Source organism: Hyla sarda, chromosome 12 (assembly GCF_029499605.1).
Source record: "Hyla sarda isolate aHylSar1 chromosome 12, aHylSar1.hap1, whole genome shotgun sequence".
NCBI classification, from domain to species: domain Eukaryota; kingdom Metazoa; phylum Chordata; class Amphibia; order Anura; family Hylidae; genus Hyla; species Hyla sarda.
The window spans coordinates 21,378,079-21,401,444 of record NC_079200.1 but is presented as its reverse complement, the minus strand read 5'-3'; the positions used below and the strand labels follow the sequence as shown (position 1 = coordinate 21,401,444).

General features: G+C 42.9%; 1 protein-coding gene across 2 annotated transcripts in view; it reads right to left on the bottom strand.

Moving 5' to 3' along the window:
• Positions 1–3,013: 3,013 nt before the first annotated feature.
• The window catches only part of JUP (junction plakoglobin), an 88,069-nt gene continuing 67,716 nt past the window's right edge, over positions 3,014–23,366 (bottom strand). For both annotated transcript variants that reach the window (XM_056549311.1, XM_056549310.1), the window contains exons 8-15: positions 15,353–15,691; positions 14,027–14,182; positions 10,538–10,657; positions 6,706–6,856; positions 6,490–6,611; positions 6,016–6,055; positions 4,906–5,057; positions 3,014–3,887 (exon numbers count right to left, since the gene is read on the bottom strand). In XM_056549311.1, coding sequence (XP_056405286.1) covers positions 4,921–5,057; positions 6,016–6,055; positions 6,490–6,611; positions 6,706–6,856; positions 10,538–10,657; positions 14,027–14,182; positions 15,353–15,691 — 1,065 coding nt within the window. In that variant the 3' untranslated portion in view covers positions 3,014–3,887; positions 4,906–4,920. The remainder of the gene's footprint in view (positions 3,888–4,905; positions 5,058–6,015; positions 6,056–6,489; positions 6,612–6,705; positions 6,857–10,537; positions 10,658–14,026; positions 14,183–15,352; positions 15,692–23,366) is intronic.

Below are 23,366 nucleotides of genomic sequence, written 5' to 3'. Positions count from 1 at the left end.
GATCAGATGTTGCCGAACTACAACTTCCAGCATGCTTGGGCAGTCTGGGCATGCTGGGAGTTGTAGTTTTGCAACATCTGGAGGTCCACAGTTTGGAGACCACTGTATAATGGTCTCCAATCTGTGCTCTTCCAGATGTTAGAGAACTACAACTCCCAGCATGCCTGGACAGACTGAGCATGCTGAGATTTGTAGTTATGCAACATCTGGAAGAGCACAGATTGGAGACCATTATACAGTGGTCTCCAAACTGTGAACCTCCAGATGTTGCAAAACTACAACTCCCAGCATGCCCAGAAAGCCAAAGGCTGTCTGGGCATGCTGGGAGTTGCAGTTTTGAAACTCTCAGAGGCAGCAGTGAGATCGCTTTACGGCGATCTCACTGCTGCCAATGAAGATGCCGCACTGCTGCCGAAACTCACCTCCGGGACGCAGTGCAGCCGGGACCGCACGGAGGACGCCGGGACCGCTCGGGACACCGCTCCGACGGGTAAGTGACGCCGGGGGACGGGTCAGATTTGACCAGCTGATAGCAGCGATCGCTGGGGGGGGGGGGGGGGGGACGAAACCCCCCGTGGTCGCACGGTAAGATGGCTGGCTATCAGTGATAGCCACCATCTTTCCGGGCGCTGTGGGGTGCCGCGAGTAGCGGCAGTAATGTCCATGACGTACCTGTATGTCATGGGTCGGGAACACCTTGCCACCCATGACGTACAGGTATGTCATAGGTCGGGAAGGGGTTAAATTTGTCTATACAAGTAGGAGGAGGTTAGTGGGCATCCTCGTACCTTTTCCTGCTCTGCCATAGATGCTGGCTCCGCCCCCTGACCTGTCGCTCCGCCCCCCTGACCTGTTATCTTGAATTCTGGGTCAGCAGATGTTTGCACTTTCCTCTCCATGGAACTTCTGAAAGAAGTCCAGCAAGGTAATGGAAGAAAAGGGAAACTCCAATTAAACAACACGTCACCTGATGTAACTATGTAATCACTTACATGGTCTGTCATGGTAATGATGGTGGTTGTGGTTGTTTCCTGTGTATAGGACGTCCTACCAAACTTGGGTGACAGACTGACGACATAGCTGTTAAAGGGGTACTCCAGCGTTCAGTACAGTTCGTTCCAAACACTGAGCAGCGAAGTCGGGAGCTCGTGATGTCATAGCCCCGCCCCCTCAATGCAAATCTATGGGAGGGAGTGTGACAGCAGTCACACTCCCTCCCATAGACTTGCATTGAGGGGGTGGGGCATGACATCATGAGGGGACGGGGCTATGATGTCATGAGCTCCCGACTCCAGCGCTCGGAACAGTTTGTTCCCAACGCTGAGCAGCGGAGTACCCCTTTAAAGAGGTAGTTCCCATTTTGCATGTGAGTGCGTGGTTAGGCTTGCGGCTTATCCCTCTTTGCTCTCCGCAATTGTTGGGATGAATGGTAAAGGTCCATAAAAGGTACAAATGTTTATTCTTTCATCAGAATCGGCTTCGAGACCTTGTTCAAACGATTGGAATTTCCAAGGAGGATCCGGCAGAAAAATTCCCTTTCGGAAATTTAGTTTAAGAATTCCGTAGCTTTTAAATGGGATTATGCTGCACAATGCGGACAAATCTGCTGAGAAAATTCCAATTCTGGCCTCCGCCAAAGGAACTGACACTATTTCGGCTGAATCCACTCGGAAATGCATTGTTGTCTACGGACACTGCATTTCCGAGCGGTCCTAGCGCCGGCCATATTCTACTAGTTTTTGGGTGGACATTCTACAAATTTTCTTCCGCCATGTGAACATAGCCTCAATTTGGATAACCCAAACCAATAATAGTAAGACGGACACCTTTATTTATTTTTTTTTTTTTTTTAATTAGCTGCTTTGAGTCTATACAAATATTACAGTATAAAGGTAAGTATTTTCCAAGGTTCATTTATCCCTAAACAGAAAAAAAAAAAAAAAAAAAAAGTGGAACACAAAGCAGCAGATTAGATTTATTGCCAAAACAGATTCATATGAAACCGAACAGGGGAATGTATATACATTGTCAAAAAAAAAAAACATCTCCACGAGTTACTATTCTGTAAATGTGCATTTTGGAGAATTCTTTCCATCTGGACTCCATTATAAAAACGCCAACGCCAGCAATAGAGTCCAGATATTTCTTTAAAGATAAAACAAAAACAAAACAAAAAAGGCTTTAAAGTGCACCTTTTGCCCACATGGAGACAACCACCTTGGTACTTAACTTTTCGCCCAAGTGTAAGGGTGTTAAGCTTCACATAACATTGAGAAAAAAAAAAAAAAAAAATCCCTTAAGACATTTATATTACTTGCACCTTTAAATGTTAATTTTTTTTTTTATTACTTACTATACATATTTTTTCCATTAATATCAAGTAAAAAATAAAAAATAAAAAAAGAAGTAAAGAAAATGAAATTATCTGAATAAAATCTCAAGGTGATAAAAGCAGTAGCACTTGCACGATGTAATATATATATATATTTAAAAAAAAATAAAAAAATAATGGGGGTACCCATAAGGTAGGTGTGATTATATGCAGTGGTCTTTTAATATGTAAAATTTGGCATCTGGTGAAAGACAGGGGGGAGAAAAAAAAATAATAATAACATTTTTTTATATTTTATAGAGAGCCACAGGTTGGGGGAATCTTGTTCTAAATCTGTGGTCTCCAAACTGTGGCCCTCCAGATGCTGCAAAACTACAACTCCCAGCATGCCTGGTCAGCTGTTGACTGTACGGGCATGCTGGGAGTTGTAGTTTTGATTAGAGATGAGCGAACTTACAGTAAATTCAATTAGTCACAAACTTCTCGGCTCGGCAGTTGATGACTTATCCTGCATAAATTAGTTCAGCTTTCAGGTGCTCCGGTGGGCTGGAAAAAGGTGGATACAGTCCTAGGAAAGAGTCTCCTAGGACTGTATCCACCTTTTCCAGCCCACCGGAGCGCCTGAAAGCTGAACTAATTTATGCAGGATAAGCCATCAACAGCCGAGAAGTTCGTGACGAATTGAATTTACTGTAAGTTCGCTCATCTCTAGTTTTGATATTCAGGCATGCTTGGATGCTCTAAATCAGTGGTCTTCAACCTGCGGACCTCCAGATGTTGCAAAACTACAACTCCCAGCATGCCCGGACAGCCGTTGGCTGTCCGGGGATGCTGGGAGTTGTAGTTTTGCAACATCTGTAGGTCCACAGGTTGAAGACCACTGCTCTAAATGATCCATCTACAACAGGGCAGGTAGATATTGATGGGATGAACACATTTTTAAGTATATTTTTGCCCAAATTTTCACAAGGTGAATTGCTTATATTAAAGTATAAAATCTGAAACCATTTATTAAAAAAAAAAAAAAAAAAAAAACAGAACAAGAGTAACACCAACCAAATGTGTGCCAAGTCTCTATGTGTGTCACTACAGAGGGCACGAAGCACTATAGAAGATGGTTATCTAGGTAACTTAACCTCTTAATGCAGCTCCTAAATAGTGAGCAATATATGGCAGAAATAAAAGCAGAGAGAATTCTTTGCATATTAAAATTATAAAAAAAAAAAAAGAAAAAAAAAAATTAAAAATAATAAAATTATATATATTTATAAATCCTTTAGAAACAAAAAAAAAGGCTAATGCAAAACAATGAAGATGTAAAAAGGATGGCGTAGCAGAGCCGCGGATTAACCTGGAAGGGGTTAATACGCTGCATGCCGATTGCTAGATCCCATTATGCTTTGAAGATTAACAAAAATAAAAATAAAAAATGCAAATGAAAAGTCTATCAAATAAAAGCTTCTTTTAAAAGGGGAGACACTGGGTTAAGAGGAGGTGCAGGGACAGGGTCTTTGTAGGCACTTCTGTCTGGATTGTTTTCTTCCACAGTGAGGAGCTAAAATAAAAAAAATAAAAAAACAAACATTAAAAAGGTGTCACTAAACAAAATAAAAAATATACAAAAATTGTCCCCTATAGATAAAAACGAACAAGCCTAAATCAGGTGGTCCGTTCCCTTTTCTCCGTCTTTATCTGGAGACTGGTGGGCACCAGCATGACTGCTACTCTATAATAGTGTTTCACCACTTCTGTTTGCTCCGTGACCTCCATCCTATACACCAGCCTCTATTGAGCATGCATTCCTCCATTACTTTGGCCCTTCTCTATAAATCAGTATTTTTGGTCATCACAAGCCCTTGTAATGTATCGTCATACACACAGGGCAAACAACCCTAAGACAGACGGTGCTTAAAAAAAAGTACCTGTCACCAAATAAACTTCTCTAGACTAACTCAGACTATGTTCCCTAACTACTCCCAACACTCCTCCCCCCACCCTGTCAGCGCTTTAAAAAGCTATGTATCCTACCTTTATTCTTGCTCACATAGTGCAATCTCCCAACAGGAGAAAGTGGGCGTTTCCCAGCAGGCATGAAATCACTGAAGCCTGCTGGGGGACCACTTCCGCCCCTCACATCGTTGCAGCACTGTGATCATTAGAAAACCTCAAGCTCTGTGCAGCTTCCATTGAATCTTTATGCAGCTTTTAATCAAGCTCAGTGCAGAGAAGCACTTCCTGAGTTTGGTCTCCTGCCAGGCCAGGAGGAGACCAAACTCACTGTATTAAATTGCAGCAGTGACCAGAACAGAGCCACCTAGTGGCTGTTTTTTTCTATTACATTTTAAACATATTTGTTAATAATGTAAAAAGCAAGTGAATGGGAAAGTGTCTACAAATTATACAAGGAACACTATATTAAAAAGTTTTATTTGGTGACAAGTACACTTTAAATTCTATTCTTCATACATTATAAAAAGATGGAAAATCCTTTTAAAGGAGATAGGTTTTTATAAATAGCAGCTTTGTACACCATACTGATTCTGGCAGAAGGCTTTGCATGTTGTCTCCCATACCTCGAGTGTGTGGATTTAGGCCATAAGGTTATCATTGTATGCCATCCTTCCTCCATGGTCACTGTAGCCATCCATGGGGTATTCTGGGTCCAAGTCAACCATGTGATCTGGTGGAAGGTCCTCTGCGTACATGGTGCGGTAATTCTCCATTTCTGCAAGGAAAGAATTGTTGTGTGAACAAGTCTATAGTGTAGAATCTTGTAGAAGAAACAAAACATCATTCATAGAGATAAAGTGGTTATCCAGCATTAGATTTATTTAAAAAAATAAAAAATAAATTCATATGCAGGTTGTGTGCAGCATTGCAGCTCAGTTCTGTTGACGTGAATGGAGACCGTCTGTAATAGGGATCGACCGATAAAGTCCACAGGGTATTGGTATCAGCCCTAAAAAAAAAATCTATAAGGCCGATAGCCGATAACTTATACCGATATTCTGGTATAAGTTATCGGCTATTTCAGGTAATTGCCGATACCGAAAACGTCCAAAATCGTGATTATTGGCCAAACCGATAATCGGTCGATCCCTAGTCTGTAATACCCAAAACAAGAGGACAGGTGTGGTGACTTTTTTTTTGAAAGAAATTAGCTGTTTTGCTATTGCTGAATAAAACCTTTATTAGTTTCATAGTACAGAGGAAAATAAGGATTTGCTGAAGCATTACCAAAGGTTGCCTGTAGAGGTCAGCACCATGACATTAGACTTTCTCAATTATAAGGCGTACCTGTTAAAAAAAAAGTCACCTTTCTAAAGGTCCCCTGTACGTATCACACCTCCAAATATCTGAATTGCAAATCATGGGACACAACACTGACCTTTGGATAGGGGGATAAGATGTCTAGGGGCGGAGTACCTTTGAGGGTCTGACTACTGAGACCTCACTGATCCCATAAACAAAATGCTCCCAGGCACCGTATGTGCATGGCCAGTGCTATAATCCTTGAAATGCGTTTGTTTACTATAGTTTCGAGTATTTGCGGCAAAACAGCACGTGGTGCGGCCATTTAGCTGCAACGTGAAAACTCAGCCTAACTATTGGTGCACAGAAATCTTTAACCGACCAGCTCTGCTACATGTGAACACCTATGGACAATAGGTTCTACAACTTACCATCTGGGTAAGGATCTCCAATGGGGATCATGCTTTGAGCCTACAAAAAAAAACACATAAGTGTTAATAAACCATATATATACACGTTTGATGTGATCTGCAGTTGCAGAACGTGCATGGAAATATCAAAGGGGTACTCCGCTGCTCAGCGTTTGGAACAAACTGTTCTGAACGCTGGAGCCGGCGCTCGTGACATCATAGACCCGCCCCCTCATGACATCACACCCCGCCCCTTCAATGCAAGTCTATGGGAGGGGGCGTGACAGCAGTCACGCCCCCTCCCATAGACTTGCATTGAGGGGGGTGGGCAGTGACGTCATGAGGGGGTGGGGCTATGACATCACCAGCTCCGGGCGCCAGCGTTCAGAACAGTTTGTTCCAAACGCTGAGCAGCGGAGTGCCCCTTTAAATGTATGAACATAAAAAAAAAATAGCAATTATTATAGTTAATCTAGCGGAGCTGTAATTACTCACCGCCTCCCAGGCTGCGGGGTCTTGGCGGAAGATGGCATTAGTAAGCTCCACAGATACTCTCTTTCTGTAATCAGCGTTCTTGTCCTCGGAGATACGGAAAAGGACTGCGGCGGCATAGGTGGCTGGGTGACAAGGGCGAGAACCGGGGTTAATGGACGTCCATCCATAGCAGATGACACCCCCCCTTATTTGTGGTATAAACTGGATTCATCTTACCTGTACCCTCATTACGGGAGTGCAGGAGCTCCATAAGTGGTGCAGAGGCTCCCTCAGCGTCAATGGTCTCTGCGGCCTCTTTGTCCTGGGCCAGCTCGCACAGCACTCCGGCCGCCACTCTCTGAATGTTCTCCACTGGGGAGTACAGGAGCTGTAGGGCATCGGAAATAATATATATGTTATTACAGAAGCCTTTCAGGAACAAGGAGACACGGGGGGGAGATTTATCAAAACCTGCGCAGAGGAAAAGTTGCCAAGTTGCCCATAGCAACCAATCAGATTGCTTCTTTCACTTTTCAAAGGCCTTTTCTAAAATGAAAGAAGTGATCTGATTGGTTGCTATGGGCAACTCAGCAACTTTTCCTCTGGACAGGTTTTGATAAATCTCCCCCGTTGGGGGAGATTTATCAAAACCTGCCCAGAGGAAAAGTTGCCGAGTTGCCCATAGCAACCAGATGGCTTCTTTCACTATTCAAAGGCCTTTTCTAAAATGAAAGCAGCGCTCTGATTGGTTGCTATGGGCAACTCAGCAACTTTTCCTCTGGACAGGTTTTGATAAATCTCCCCCAACGGGGGAGATTTATCAAAACCTGTCCAGAGGAAAAGTTGACCAGTTGCCCATAGCAACCAATCAGATCGCTTCTTTCATTTTAGAAAAGGCCTTTGAAAAGTGAAAGAAGCCATCTGATTGGTTGCTATGGGCAACGGTTTTGATAAATCTCCCCCACAATGTAAACCTTACAGCACACGTTGCATATGAAGCCAAATGGCTGGATATGACAGACAATAGAAGTGGCAAATACCCTGTGGTCTCCACCACACACCTTAAAGGTGGTACTCCGCTGGAAAAACCATTTTATTTATTTTTTATTTTTTAAATCAACTGGTGCTAGAAAGTGAACCCCTTAACGACCACGGGCGTAAATGTAAGACCTTGTGCGGAGGTACTTCGCGCACCAAGACGTACATTTACGTCCTGTACGTGACCACGAGCAACGGAGCGGTGCTCGCGTCATGCACCGAGGTTCCACCGGTAATGGCGAACACGACAATGTCTGCCATTAACCTCTCCGATGCCGTGATCAATACATATCACGGCATCTGTGGCAACGAGCACGTTTAAATAGATTAATGGATCCCTGCGTCACCCCCCTCCCATAGACTTGCATTGAGGGGCGGGGCGTAATGGCATGAGGGGCGGGGCTATGACGTCATGAGCTGCCGATGCGGGCTCCAGCGTTTGGAGCAGTTTGTTCCAAACGCTGAGCAGCAGAGTACCCCTTTAATAGAAAGTCTATGGACCGGTCTACAGCTTCTTGTACAGATTGGGAAGAAGAAGTGCTTCCCCACACCCATTTCTAGCGACCATTGGAGGTCTTAAAGGGGTACCTTAAAGGGAGTACCCCTTTAATACCCATGAAATGCCAAAAGTTCTTTATAAAAGGACAGGTACACTTCAAAAGTTTTTGTCAGATAAGTATCACTGCTTTCTATAGGCAGCTGCTGCATTCCTCCCCCCCATATCTTGCCTACACTATTAAGGGTTAAATACACTAAAACAACCCAATAAGCAGATCTTATACGCGGCGAATTGATCCGTCGCCTCTCATTGAAGAAACCTCTGCTAAACCGTAACCCTGTCCATCACCATCCCAGAAATAAGGATGAAGTTAATGGAGCAATTAGAAGGCCAGATGACTAATTGATGAGGCGGAGGCCTCCAGCGCCGGACGTCCATGCTGATCAATGACAGCGCGCGGCCGCTAGGAATATCCAGGGACCGCCGCCGCACAACACTTCCTCTGCAGAGCGGCTGCCACATTTGTCAGCATTTATTACCTGCATTGATTCTCCCAGCAGCCATCATAATAGCCTAATGGCCAAGGTCGGGAAAAGGGCACAAAGTGCGGAGACTAAAACGAGGTGATCCAGCGTCCAGACAACGCGTTCCGCAAAGTGTTGGGACGTGTGACGGGGTTTTATGTTCTATAATAAAAACATGTTCCTGTGCAATGATTTATTTACGGCTACATAAGCCACCTTGTTGGTTTAGTATAACATGTGGTAAAACCCTACACTATACGACACACCTTACTACAATTCTACACAGCCAAATTGCTTTAAAGGGGTACTCCGGTGGAAGAGGTCCCAGAGGTCTGCCCCCCACCCTGTGATCAGACACCTCTCCCCTATCCTGAAAACAGGGGATACGTTTTAAAGGGGTATTCCATGAAAAAAAAACATTTCAACTGGCTCCAGAAAGTTACACATATTTGTAAATTACTTCTATTAAAATATTAAAATTGATATATATATTAAAAAAAAAAGTTTTTTCCTGGATAACCCCTTTAAAAGTCTACAACCACCTCTATCACATGACATTAAAACAAATATATAAAGATACATTGTACTCATTTAGTTAAAAAAAAAAAAAAAAATGTTATCTGGACATCCCTAGTAGAGATTATCGAATTTACAGTAAATTCGATTCGTCACGAACTTCTCGACTAGGCAGTTGATGACTTATCCTGCGTAAATTAGTTCAGCTTTTCGGTGGGCTGGAAAAGGTGGATACAGTCCTAGGAAAGAGTCTCCTAGGACTGTATCCACCTTTTCCAGCCCACCGGAGCACCGGAAAGCTGAACTAATTTATGCAGGATAAGTCATCAACTGCCGAGCCGAGAAGTTTGTGACGAATCAAATTTACTGTAAATTCGCTCATCTCTATTCCCTAGTAATAGATCCCGTGCTAAAGTCCAAGGGCACCCGCTTACACAGAGATTGTAAGGCCTTTTGACCTTCGTATTTGGGTCTCCTAACTTCCCCTTCAACATCTCCTTTAATAGTCATGACTGGTCTTTGTAAAGCGCCCCCCCCCCCCCCCCCCCCCCGACCTTCCACCCCGGGGCAGAATTCTCCCCTCGGACATTTAAAGGGGTATTCCAGGCAAAACTTTTTTTTTATATATATCAACTGACTCCGGAAAGTTAAACAGATTTGTAAAAATCTTAATCCTTCCAATAGTTATTAGCTTCTGAAGTTTTCTGTCTAACTGCTCAATGATGATGTGACGTCCCGGGAGCTTTGCATGATGGGAGAATATTCCCATAGGAACTGCACAGCTCCCCGGACCATGAGTCATCAGAGAGCAGTTAGACAGAAAACAACAACTCAACTTCAGAAGCTAATAACTATTGGAAGGATTAAGATTTTTTAATAGAAGTAATTTACAAATCTGTTTAACTTTCCGGAGCCAGTTGAATGAATGAATATAATTATATATATATATATATATATATATATATATATATATATATATATATATATATATATATATATATATATATATATATATATATATATATATATATATAATATATTAATATTAATAATATTAATTATAATAATATTAATAATAATATTAATTATAATAATATTTATAATAATATTTATAATAATATTAATAATAATATTTATAATAATATTTATAATAATATTAAATATATTATATATATATATTATATATATAACGTTTTGGCCTGGAATACCCCTTTAATTACCCCAACAGGGTATACTGATAGATTTTATAGAGTTGGGTCACAAAGGTTTTTTTTCCCACTTCTAAGGTCTACACCTGTGTTACCAAGAGGGCCTCCAGCTGTTGCAAAACTACAACCCCCAGCATGCCCGGACAGCCGTTGGCTGTCCGGGCATGCTGGGGGTTGTAGTTTTGCAACAGCTGGAGGCACCCTGGTGTGGAAACACTGATCTACCGCCATACCATTTATTCTCTCTCTCTGGTCTTGTAGAATGGAGCCCGATGCCTCCTTACCTGCACAAACAAGGGAATGGTGTTGAGCCTGTAGATTTCCATGCGGTTCATAGGCTCACGGGCCAGGATGTGCAGAGCTCCGGTGCAGCCTTCCACAATCTCCTCCATTCTGACGCCATCCTGGGGAAATAGTATGTGACAGCAGATGAGGACTAACCGGCCTGTTTTCCACCCTACTTAGCACAGCGAATCGTGTCCTCGAAATACAGAGCAGCCCGAATCAAGGGAAATGACTGGACATGAAAAATTCATGTTGTCAGTTCTACGGGACGGCGACAACATTCAGAGAGATCTCACTTGGGGACGAAGTATGGACTTTGCTGCTGTCTCTGTAAATACGAGCCTGGGAGTAGGGGCACACAACAAGTAGGTGCAAAAATAATGCTAAAATTAAACATTAGGGCAGGGACCATACTGGAGTTTGAGGCTACATGAACATAACAAGGTTGCCTTATGCCAGACTTGAAAGGAGGGAAGTCCGGCATACGAAAATCCAACTTTATTTAGCGATAGAAGAGCATCAGCAGGACATCTGGACGCGTTTCGGGTGGATAAATCCCCATCTGTGATAAAGGGTGGCTTATCCTCCGAAACGCATGTAGATGTCCTGCTGATGCTCCTCTTGGTGTTTGTATTTGCTTTTATCACTAAATAAGGGTACATTCACACGGGCGGATTTTTTAGCGGGTTTCCCGCTGCGTATTTTAAAGTGGGCGGGCTCTTGGCTGCCCGCAGCAGATTTTCCGCTGTGGAATTTACGCTGCAGAAAATCCGCCACAGTCCCTACTGACTTCAATGGGGCTTGCGGCGGATTTTCCGCAGCGTAGATTCCGTCGTGGAAAATCTGCTGCGGACAGCCGAGAAGAGCCCGCCCACTTTCAAATACGCAGCGGGAAACCCGCTAAAAAATCCGCCCGTGTGAACGTACCTTAAAGTTGGATTTTCGTATGTCTGACTGCCCTCATTTCTTCAAGTCTGATTACGCACCTGGGCCAGTGCGAGTCCGAGCACAGAAACACAGGATCAGTAGACCCAGCTTTCCCTCCCTGCTTGCCAGACCAGTGAATAAGCAAAAAAAATAAATAAAAAGTACTTTCTCCCATAAACAGCTCCACATGTGGCTGCGTGTGGTACTACAACTCAGTGCCGCTAAAGTGAGTCGGCAGAGCTACGATTTCACATGCATCCCGTGGACGTGTCTGGCGCTTATTTTTGGAAGAAAGCAGCAATGCATTTGCAATCGTGTCCGACCCCTTCCAGGTCTCACAGCCCACTAGTATTTGTGTTTACGCCTTCCCCCAAAGAGTTAAAGGGGTACTCCGGTGAAAATTATTATTATTATTATTATTATTATTACTATTTTTTATTTTTTATCATTATTATTATTTTTTTTTATCAACTAATCAACTGGTGCCAGAAAGTTAAAACAGATTTGTAAATGGCTTCTATTAAAAAATCTTTACCCTTCCAGTACTTTTAAATAGCTGTATGCTACAGAGGAAATTCTTTTCTTTTTGAATTTCTTTTTTGTCTTGTCCACAGTGCTCTCTGCTGACACCTGATACCCGTATCAGGAACTGTCCAGAGCAGGATAGGTTTGTTATGGGGATTTTCTCCTGCTCTGGACAGTTCCTGACAAGGACAGAGGTGTCAGCAGAGAGCACTGTTGACAAGACAAAAGACATTCAAAAAGAAAATTTCCTCTGCAGCATACAGCTGCTAATATGTACCGGAAGGATTAAGATTTTTTTTAATAGAAGTAATTTACAAATCTGTTTAACTTTCTGGCACCAGTTGATTAAAAAAATAAAATAAAAAATTTCACCGGAGTACCCATTTAAGCGGCGACTACAAAAGGAGACTGGAATTATCTGACATTGTACCTTGCACCATATGGCCGATGCATTGCTAAGGTATTCTATATACCAGTGCAAAGTAATTCAGGCCTGCAACAGGGTGTGGCACGATGGTATTGTCCTGTACAGAGCTGAAATGGGCCACCAAGTCAAGGATACTACCATTTGTACTGTATGCTAACAGCCTTAAAGGGGTACTCCACTTAAACTTTTTTTTTTTTATCAACTGGTGCCAGAAAGTTATACAGATTTGTAAATTACTTATATTTAAAAAAAAATCTTATTCCTTCCAGGGCTTATCTGATGTATGCTCCGCAGGAAGTTCTTTTCTTTTTGAATTTCATTTCTATCTGACCACAGTGCTCTCTGCAGACACCTCTGTCCATGTCAGGAACTGTCCAGAGCAGGAGACGTTTGCTATGGGGATTTGCTCCTACTCTGCACAGTTCCTAAAACAAACAGCAGAGGTCTGCAGAGAGCACTGTGGTCAGACAGAAAAGAAATTCAAAAAGAAAATAACTTCCTCTGTAGTATAAAGCAGCTGATAAGTACTGGAAGGATTAGGATTTTTAATGATTCCTACACCGGCTGAATAGTCCGCAAAGGAGTGGTGCAACACAGGTCCACAAGACAAAGTCTAAATGTTCCAAGGAGAAGAAAAGACCGTGGCACTCACCAAGATGCTTCAAACGACTTTATTCACCAGGTGACACTGCAGGGAGATAACTGGTAGACAAGCAGGGGTGCTTCTGGACTCCAGAAGCACCCCTGCTTGTCTACCCGTTATCTCCCTGCAGTGTCACCCGGTGAATAAAGTCGTTTTAAGCATCTTGGTGAGTGCCACGGTCTTTTCTTCTCCTTGGCTAATTTATAAATCTGTTTAACTTTCCTGGCACCAGTTGAATTAAAAAAATAAAAATAAATAAATACGTTTTTTTTTTTTTAGTGGAGTACCCCTTTAACCAGATATTGCACAATGAAAATCCCATTGTAGTGGGAAAAACTCATTAGATATGGAAAGAGTAATGGACACTGCTAGAATATGGACATTACTTAGTAGCACTTAAAGGGGTACTCCGGTGGAATTTTATTTCATTTTTTTTTTTTATCAACTGGTGCCAGAAAGTTAAACAGATTTGTAAATTACTTCTATTAAAAAAATCTTAAATCCTTCCAGTACTTATAAGCTGCTGAATACGACAGAGGAAATTATTTTCTTTTTGGAACACAGAGCTCTCTGCCGACATCATGACCACAGTGCTCTCTGCTGACATCTCTGTCCATTTTAGGAACTGTCCAGAGCAGCGTATGTTTGCTACAGGGATTTTCTCCTACTCTGGACAGTTCTTAAAATGGACAGAGATGTCAGCAGAGAGCACTGTGCTCGTGATGTCAGAGAGCTCTGTGTTCAAAAAACAATTTCCTCAGTAGTATTCAGCAGCTAATAAGAACTGTAAGGATTAAGATTTTTTAATAGAAGTAATTTACAAGTCTGTTTAACTTTCTGGCACCAGTTGATTTAAAAAGAAAAAAAAAAAAAAGGGAGTACCCCTTTAATTCACCAAATATAGCGATACTGGCAAAATAAACCCATTCTACCCCACCAGACATTAAATTTCTCATCTGAACTCACCGTATATGGCTGCTGGGTTCCTGAAGCTGCGTGTCTCTGTGCATCCTGGTGAGCTTTAACCAGCAACTGCACCAGACGGGGAATGACCCCCGCATCGTGAAGTGGGGCGTGGTTGGCAGGACACAGGGCCAGGTTTCGGATCAAGCCAATGGTCGCCTGTTAATTCAACAAGTGACATGTTACAGCAGAGTAATCATATTAATTAGAGTTTCCCTAAGGACAGGCTATTTATATATCTAAATGTAAGGGTCTAAGCCAGTGTTTTCCAAACCAGGGTGCCTGCAGCTGTTGCAAAACTACAACTCCCTGCATGCCCGACAGCCAACGGCTGTCCGGGTATGCTGGGGGTTGTAGGTTTGCAACAGCTGGAGGCACCCTGGGTAACACAGGTTACCAGAATTAAAAGTTTCCCTAAGGATAGGCTATTTATATATCTAAATGTAAGGGTCTAAGACAGTGTTTCCCCGTTGGCTGTCCGGGCATGCTGGGGGTTGTAGTTTTGCAACAGCTGGAAGCACTCTAGGGAACAGGTTACCAGAATTAAGAGTTACCCCAAGGATCGGCTATTTTTATATCTAAATGTAAGGGTCTAAACCAGTGTTTCCAAACCAGGGTGCCTGCAGCTGTTGCAAAACTACAACTCCCAGCATGCCCGGACAGCCAACGGCTGTCCGGGCATGCTGGGGGTTGTAGTTTTGCAACAGCTGGAGGCACTCTGGGTAACAAGTTAGCAAAATTAAGAGTTTCCCTAAGGATAGGCTACTTATACATTTAAATGTAAGGGTCTAAGACATTGTTTCCCAACCAAGCCGTTGGCTGTCCGTGCATGCTGGGAGTTGTACTTTTGCAACAGCTGCAGGCACCCTGGTTGGGAAACACTGGTCTAAGCCAAGGCCCCATCCCATCAGTTGAGCTGTACCTGTTCATTTCCTACAAGTCACCGTACCACTACCATAATACACCAAGCTCCCACCTGCAGCAGACCCGACCATTAGAGATGAGAGAACTTACAGTAAATTCGATTCGTCACGAACGTCTCGGCTCGGCAGTTGATGACTTTTCCTGCATAAATTAGTTCAGCTTTCCGATGCTCCGGTGGGCTGGAAAAGGTGGATACAGTCCTAGGAGACACTTTCCTAGGACTGTATCCACCTTTTCCAGCCCACCGGAGCACCTAAAAGCTGAACTAATTTACGCAGGAAAAGTCATCAACTGCCGAGCCGAGAAGTTTGTGACGAATTAAATTTACTGTAAGTTCGCTCATCTCTACCGACCATCATGAGAACCTACCACCCCCTTGTGTATCCAGAAGTAGAAGCATCTTACCTTGACCAGCGGCCATTGGAAGGGCTGGCCGATCAGTTTGACGATGGCCGGGATGCCATAGTGAAGTCGCACAGAGTTCTGAGCCACCTCCGCGTCGGGGTGACGACTGGTGAGATGCCGTAAAGCACAGACTGCCGGTTCGGCAATGTCGTCCTTGTCACTTGCTCGCAGGATGGTGTGGATCAGCGACTCCACCCCGTTGCTTTGGGTCACCAGAGTTTTGTTGCGGCTGTTGTTGCAGGTCAGATTGGAAAGGGTGCCGGTGGCGCAGGTCAGGACGTTGACATCGTCCGAGCTCAGCTGGTTCACTAGGATCTTCAGCACATTGTCCAGGCCCTCCTGCAAACAAAGGACACGTCATTGAGCACCGGTTTACTACCCTGACGTACAACGCAACTATATAAGGCGCCATTCACACCACGTTTTTGCAATACAGTTCCCGTATCCGTTTTTTGATGAAAAACAGATTCCTCAAAACCGGACTAAACTGTATCAAAACGTGTGGAAAATTTTTAACCCGTATACAGTTAACCCCTTCATGACCTAGGGTTTTCCCGTTTTTTTGCATTTTCGTTTTTCCTCCTTACCTTTAAAAAAAATCATAACTCTTTGAATTTTGAACCTAAAAATCCATATGATGGCTTATTTTTTGCACCACCAATTCTACTTTGTAATGAGGTCAGTCATTTTAACCAAAAATCTAAGGCGAAACGGAAATTTTTTTTTTAATTGTGTGACAAAATTGAAGAAAAATCACAATTTTGTAACTTTTGGGGGCTTCCGTTTCTACACAGTGCATATTTTGGTAAAAATTACACCTTATTATTCTGTAGGTCCATACGATTAAAATGATCCCCTACTTATATAGGTTTGATTTTGTCGGACTTCTGGAAAAAAATCATAACTACATGCAGGAAAATATATACGTTTAAAATTCTCATCTTCTGACCCCTATAACTTACTTACTCTACGTATGGGGCGGTATGAGGGCTCATTTTTTGCGCCGTGATCTGAAGTTTTTAGCGTTACCATTTTTGTAATGATCAGACTTTTGATCGCTTTTTATAAATTTTTTCATGATATAAAAAGTGAGCAAAATTACACTATTGAACGCCATTGAACGTGCGGTTTAATTAACTATATATTTTTATAATTCGGACATTTCCACACGCGGCGATACCACATATTTTTATTTACACAGTTTTTTTTTTATGGGAAAAGGGGGGTGATTCAAACTTATTAGGGAAGGGGTTAAATGATCTTTATTCATTTTTTTCACTTTTTTTTTTTGCAGTGTTATAGCTCCCATAGGGGACTATAACACTGCACACACTGATCTTTTACATTGATCACTGGTTTCTCATAGGAAACCAGTGATCGATAATTCTGCCGCTTGACTGCTCATGCCTGGATCTCAGGCACTGAGCAGTCATTCGGCGATCGGACAGCGAGGAGGCAGATAAGGGACGATCCCGAACAGCCCACTGAGCTAACCGGCATTCGTTTACTTTCACTTTAGACGCGGCCCTGCGTTATAGAACGGGAGCCGACCCATGACGTACATGTATGTCATGGATCGGGAAAGGATTAAAAACTATATACAGTTTGAAAATGATGTCCGGTTGCATCCGTTTTTTTAAGAAAAAAAAAAAAAAAAAGACATACGTTTTTAACTTTTCCCTCCATTATGAGTAAAGTTTCACTTGTTTGATTGAAATTCCAAGAAAAAAAAAAAAAACTGTGCAAAGTCAAAACCGTGGTAGGCTATGGTTTTGGGTATGGGAAATAAAAAAAACAAAAAAAAAACACTGACAAAACCGTACAAGACGCAAAACGGATGCAACTGGATTAATCGTTTGGCATACGGTTTTCAATATGGTTCCGTACGGTTTTCACATTGAAAACTTATACGGGAACTGTATTGCAAAAACGTGGTGTGAACGCAGCCTAAGACAACCCTTTAAAGGGATACTCCACCACTAGACCTCTTATCACCTATACAAAACGGGATAGGAAGTCTGATCGCGGGGATCCCGCCACTGGGGACCCCTGTGATCTCTGCTGCAGCACCCCAGACATCGGTGCACGGAGCGAACTTCGCCCTCAACCGGATGACTGCCGATGCGGAGGCTCGTGACACCACGGCCACGCCCCCTCAATGCAAGTCTATGGGAGGGGGCGTGACTACCGTCACGCCCCCTCCCATAGACTTGCATTGAGGGGGCGCGGCCGTGACGTCACGATCCTCCGGTGCTGAACCCAAACGCTCTAAACAAACGCCACGGGCAGCACAGAGATCGCAGGGGTCCAGCCGTTGGGTAGGGGATAAGATGTCAAGGGGTGGAGTACCCCTTTAAGCCCGTGTGGAATTTATTATCATTCCTCATTACCTTTGACCAGGGACATCATTTCTGGTAACGTCAGACTGTAAAAGCCAAATTCTAAAACTCTTAAAGTAAACGGGACCGTGTGAAGGCAGCACAGACTGTCCTATTAGGGATCTTAGTGGGGTATCTGCCAGTCTGTTCAGAGCAGAATTGACCTATTAGTGGTCACTGTTCCAAAAACGTCACTTTATTGTTCATTATTTTTCTCCCCTTCTTGTTAATGATTTCCAGGCGGCATAAATGGCAAACGGCTGACATTTTTGGAGTATTCTCAAGAGTTTCACCATCCTGAAGGCAATACATATGGTGGGGAGAGAATGTGTTAAGGGGAACTTCTCCCGGCTCGTTCTCCCAATCGGTGGCGATCTGAACACTCAGTCTCCCGCAGATTAAAAAAACTTTTGAGATGACACTGTCAAGTCTTTCCAAATGAAAGTGCCCATTTAAACTGGCTAAATCTTAAAGGAGTACTCCAGGATAAGAAAACTTATCCCCTTATCCTAAGGATAGGGGATAAGTTTCAGATCGCAGGGGGTCCGACCGCTGGGGCCCCTCGCGATCTCCCGTACGGGGCCCCCGACAGTCAGCGGCCAAGGGGTGTGTCCGACCACCGCATGACGCAGCAGCCGACACGCCCCCTCAATACATCTCTATGGGAGAGCCGGAGCGCTGCAATCAGCAGCCTCCGCCATAGAAATGTATTGAGGGGGCGTGTCGGCCGCCGCATCATGCGGTGGTAGAAATGCGCTATTTCGGCAAAGAGCCGAGGGCCCCGTACAGGAGATTACGGGGGGCCCCAGCGGTTGGACCCCCCGCGATCTGAAACTCATCCCCTATCCTTAGAATAGGGGATAAGTTTTCTTATCCTGGAGTACTCCTTTAAAGAGGGAATAATTTGTTCACAAAAAATAAAAATAAAAAAATAAAACGGAAACAAACTACTAATGAATGGCCCAGTTTTTTGCCTTTTTTTTGTACCTGTCATCAAACCTTATTTTCTATACTAACTCAGAATATATCCCCTAACTACTCCTAAAGCCCCTCCTGCCCTTAATGTTTTTTCCTCCAAGCTTTAAAGGTGTACTCCGGTGGAAAACTTTCATCCATCATCCGGTGTCAGAAAGTAAAACAGATTTGTAAATGACTTCTATTAAAAAATCTTTATCCTTCCAGTACAGAAGCTGTATGCTACAGAGAAAATTATTTTATTTTTGAATTTCTTTTTTGTCTTGTCCAAAGTGCTCTCTGTCCAGAGCAGGAGAAAATCCTCATAGCAAACCTATGCTGCTCTGGACAGTTCCTGACACGGACAGAGGTGTCAGCAGAGAGCACTGTGGACAAGACAAAAAAGAAATTCAAAAAGCAAAGAATTTCCTCTGTAGCATACAGCTGCGAAGGGTAAAAATGTTTTTAATAGAAGTAATTTACAAATCTGTAACTCTCTGGCACCAGTTCATTTATTTAAAAAAAAAAAATAAATTATAAAAACTGGAGTACCCCTTTAAAAAGCTCTGTATCATACATTTCCCCTTGCTCACATTGTGTGAGCTCCCGGCAGGAGGAAGTGGGCGTTCCCCAGCAGGCACGACGTCACTGAAGCCTGCAAGAGCTGTACCCCACCATGTCCCACACACACCTCCTGAGTTTGGTCTCCAGCCAGGCCAGGAGGAGACCGAACTAACTGTTTGACTTGTGGGAGGGAACAAAACAGAGCCACCTAGTGGCCGTTTTTTTCAATCACATTAAAAACATATAAAGGTTTAGAATTTTTAACAGCAAGTAAACAGCAAAGTGTCTTATAATAACATAGGGAACAATATATTAAAAGTTTAGTTTGGTGACAAATACTCTTTAAAGGCAACTTTTTCATCACAGATTAGGTCAATGCTGCACATATATCCGCTCTTCCGGATTAGGCAGCCACAAATCATGGTGTAAGCGATGACAAATGGGAGAGGACACAAGGGCCAAGTGTTCCAACACACGCCGAGGTGTGGTCCGCTCATAAACCACAAACCTCTGCAGGCTTACAGCAAGGTGTGTGCAGTATCTCACCAGGGCCCACACCCATGTTTGCTGTAATTGCAGCCAGTAAATATTGCTCTTCGGCTTTGTCACAGGAGCGAAATGGGGCCGGTCCGATAAATGGAGGCGTTTTATGGGATCATTTACATCTGCTGTCATCAGTGAATCAAGACTGTAATGCAGTTTCAGGTGTAGAAAGTGTTAAAGGGGTACTCCACTGGAAAACACTTATTTAAATCAACTGGGGCCATAAAGATGAACAGATTCGTAAATTACTTCTATTTAAAAATCTTAATCCTTCCAGTACTTAGCTGCTGTATACTACAGAGGAAGTTCTTTTCTTTTTGAATTTCCTTTCTGTCTGACCACAATGCTCTCTGCTGAAACCTCTGTCCATGTCAGGAACTGTCCGGAGCAGGAGAGGTTTACTATGGGGATTTGTTCCTACTCTGGACAGTTCCTGACATGGACAGAGGTGTCAGCAGAGAGCACTGTGGTCAGACAAAGGAAATTCAAAAAGATCAGCTGCTGTATGCTCCAGAGGAAGTTCTTTTCTTTTTAAATTTCCTTTCCGTCTGACCACAGTGCTCTCTGCTGACACCTCTGTCCATTTTAGGAACTGTCCAGGGCAGGATAGGTTTACTATGGGGATTTGCTCCTACTCTGGACAGTTCCTGACATGGACAGAGGTGTCAGCAGAGAGCATTGTGGTCAGACAGAAAGGGAATTAAAAAAGAAAAGAACTTCCTCTGTAGTATACAGCAGCCAAGTAGTGGAAGGATTAAGATTTTTAAATAGAAGTGATTTACAAATCTGTTTAACTTTCTGGCACCAGTAGATTTAAAGAAATAAAATAAAATAAAAAAAAAGTGTTTTCCAGTGGAGTACCCCTTTAAGGACAGTCAGCAGTGGGGTACATTTACACAGGGAGAAGCTGCAATGGACTAGAGCAGCAGGAAAGCCGATGAGATTTTAGGTAATCTCACACACAGGCAGTGGAATTTTTTTGTCTAGAATGTGACCTTTGACACCTCCCCTCCTGAGGCTGCAGCCAGCCAATATATTCTGGCGTTCCATGGCGGGTCAGGTGGCCAAGATCATCAATGGACTGGAAAACAGGACTTCTTCTTGGCGCTACCTCAAGGATATACAACATGGAGCAACACCAAAATGAACTGGTTATTCTATTATAATACTGACAAAATTGTAACGCAGATCTTACAATCTATATAGACATACAAGTCTTCTTTCAAAAGCAACAGTCCAGCTGAACACATGTATAAACGACTCCGACCAGGGCCCAAATAAATGGCATGAAACAGCAGTCAGATGAGAATTGAATAGTTAGGGGGGAAAGTATTAGAAGACGTATCATGTAAAAAAAAAAATATATATATATATATTATTATTTTTTGTAATTATTATTATTTTTTATTTTTTTTATAATAAAAAAATAAAAATAATAATAATTATTATTTTTTATTATTATTTATTATTATTATTTTAATTATTATTTTAATTATTAATAAAAATAATAATAATTAACTCCTATCTAGAGACGAGCGAACTTACAGTAAATTCGATTTGTCACGAACTTCTCGGCTCGGCAGTTGAGGCCTTTTGCTGCATAAATTCGTTCAGCTTTCAGGTGCTCCGGTGGGCTGGAAAAGGTGGATACAGTCCTAGGAGACTCTTTCCTAGGACTGTATCCACCTTTTCCAGCCCACCACCGGAGCAGCAGAAAGCTGAACTAATTTATGCAGGAAAAGTCAGCAACCGCCGAGCCGAGAAGTTCGTGACGAATCTAATTTACTGTAAGTTCGCTCATCTCTACTCCTATCCAAAAGGATAGGGCAGTGTTTTTTCTACCAGCGTGCCTCCAGCTGTTGTCAAACTACAACTCCCAGCATGCCCGGACAGCCAACGGCTGTCCGGGCATGCTGGGAGTTGTAGTTTGGCAACAGCTGGAGGCACCCTGGTTGGGAAACACTGGGATAGGGGAGAAGTAGGGGATCCGAGCACTGGGGCCCCTCCCGCGATCTCCTGTTTGGACCCCGACTCTCCTTCACAGCGGCGCATCCTGATCCCCGCCACACCCCTTCCATATAGCTCTATAGGAAAGCCGTTCTGCAATCTTCGGCTTGGGGGCCACCACTTCTAGCGGGGTTCGTGACGCGCCACTGCGAAGGAGAGTCAGGGCTCCAAACAGGAGATCACAGGGACCCCCCCCCCGCCCCCCCACGATCTCAAACTTATCCCCTCTCCTTTGGAAGGGGATAAGTTTTTATTTATTCATTCATTTTATTTTATTCATTTTTTACATGATACTTTAAGTATTAGAATCTGGACAGGTCGGGGATCTAAGTATTCCAAATTATTATAAAACAAGGTTGGTACATCACATGATCACTAGTGTAGAGCACGAGTATTCGTGATGCGGACTTTTATCGCCAATATCGGTACTTCGCAATTTCGCGAATATTTAGACTATATTAGTTATATATTAGTGCTATATATTCGTAATGACTAACGGATTTTTTTTTTTCACAAGTGAATTTTCATGAAAAATTTGTATGCAAATTTTATGCGAATTTTCGCGTAAAAAAAGTGAAAGTGAAAACATAGCGAATATATACAAATTTCGTGAACATAGGATGGATAATCACCAATATAATCACAAAATATTGCAAATTCGAATATGGCCCCTGCCGCTCATCACTAATGATCACCACATGTAAATTCTATAAAACCCGTGAGGAAAATAAATTTAAAAAAAAGTGGTCACTGTGCTGAACCTGAGTATGCAGCGCCTGGTGTACAACTACTTACTTCCTAGTATACTGTACTGTCCACATTACTGCGAACACTTCCCCTTTAAGATCCTGAAACGGGTTAAGACTCTGAAGACATCACGTCTTCATAATTAAACCTACGTATGGTTCTTGTTTAGAAATCCTTGGACCAGACACATGACTGGTCACAATTAGAGATGAGCGAACTTATAGTAAATTTGATTCGTCACGAACTTCTCGGCTCGGCAGTTGATGACTTATACTGCGTAAATTAGTTCAGCCTTCAGGTGCTCTGGTGGGCTGGAAAAGGTGGATACAGTCCTAGGAGAGAGTCTCCTAGGACTGTATCCAATTTTTCCAGCCCACGCGAGCACCGGAAAGCTGAACTAATTTATGCAGAATAAGTCATCAACTGCCGAGCCGAGAAGTTCGTGACGAATCGAATTTACTGTAAGTTCGCTCATCTCTAGTCACAATGTTGCAGACCAAAAACACAATATAGAATCATAAAACAAAACAAAAAAAAACTTGCTACTAATAAGATAGATCGGGTTAAAGGGGTACTCTGGTGGAAAACTTTTTTTTAATCAACTGGTGCCAGAAAGGTAAACAGATTTGTAAATTACTTCTATATAAAAATCCTTCCAGTACTTATTAGCGCCTGTATATTACAGAGAAAGTTCCTTTCTTGTTGGATTTCTTTTTTTTTCTGACCACAGTTAGGAGCAGGAGCAAATCATCATAGCAAACCTCTCCTGCTCTGGACAGAGGCGTCGGCAGAGAGCACTGTGGTCAGACAGAAGAAATCCC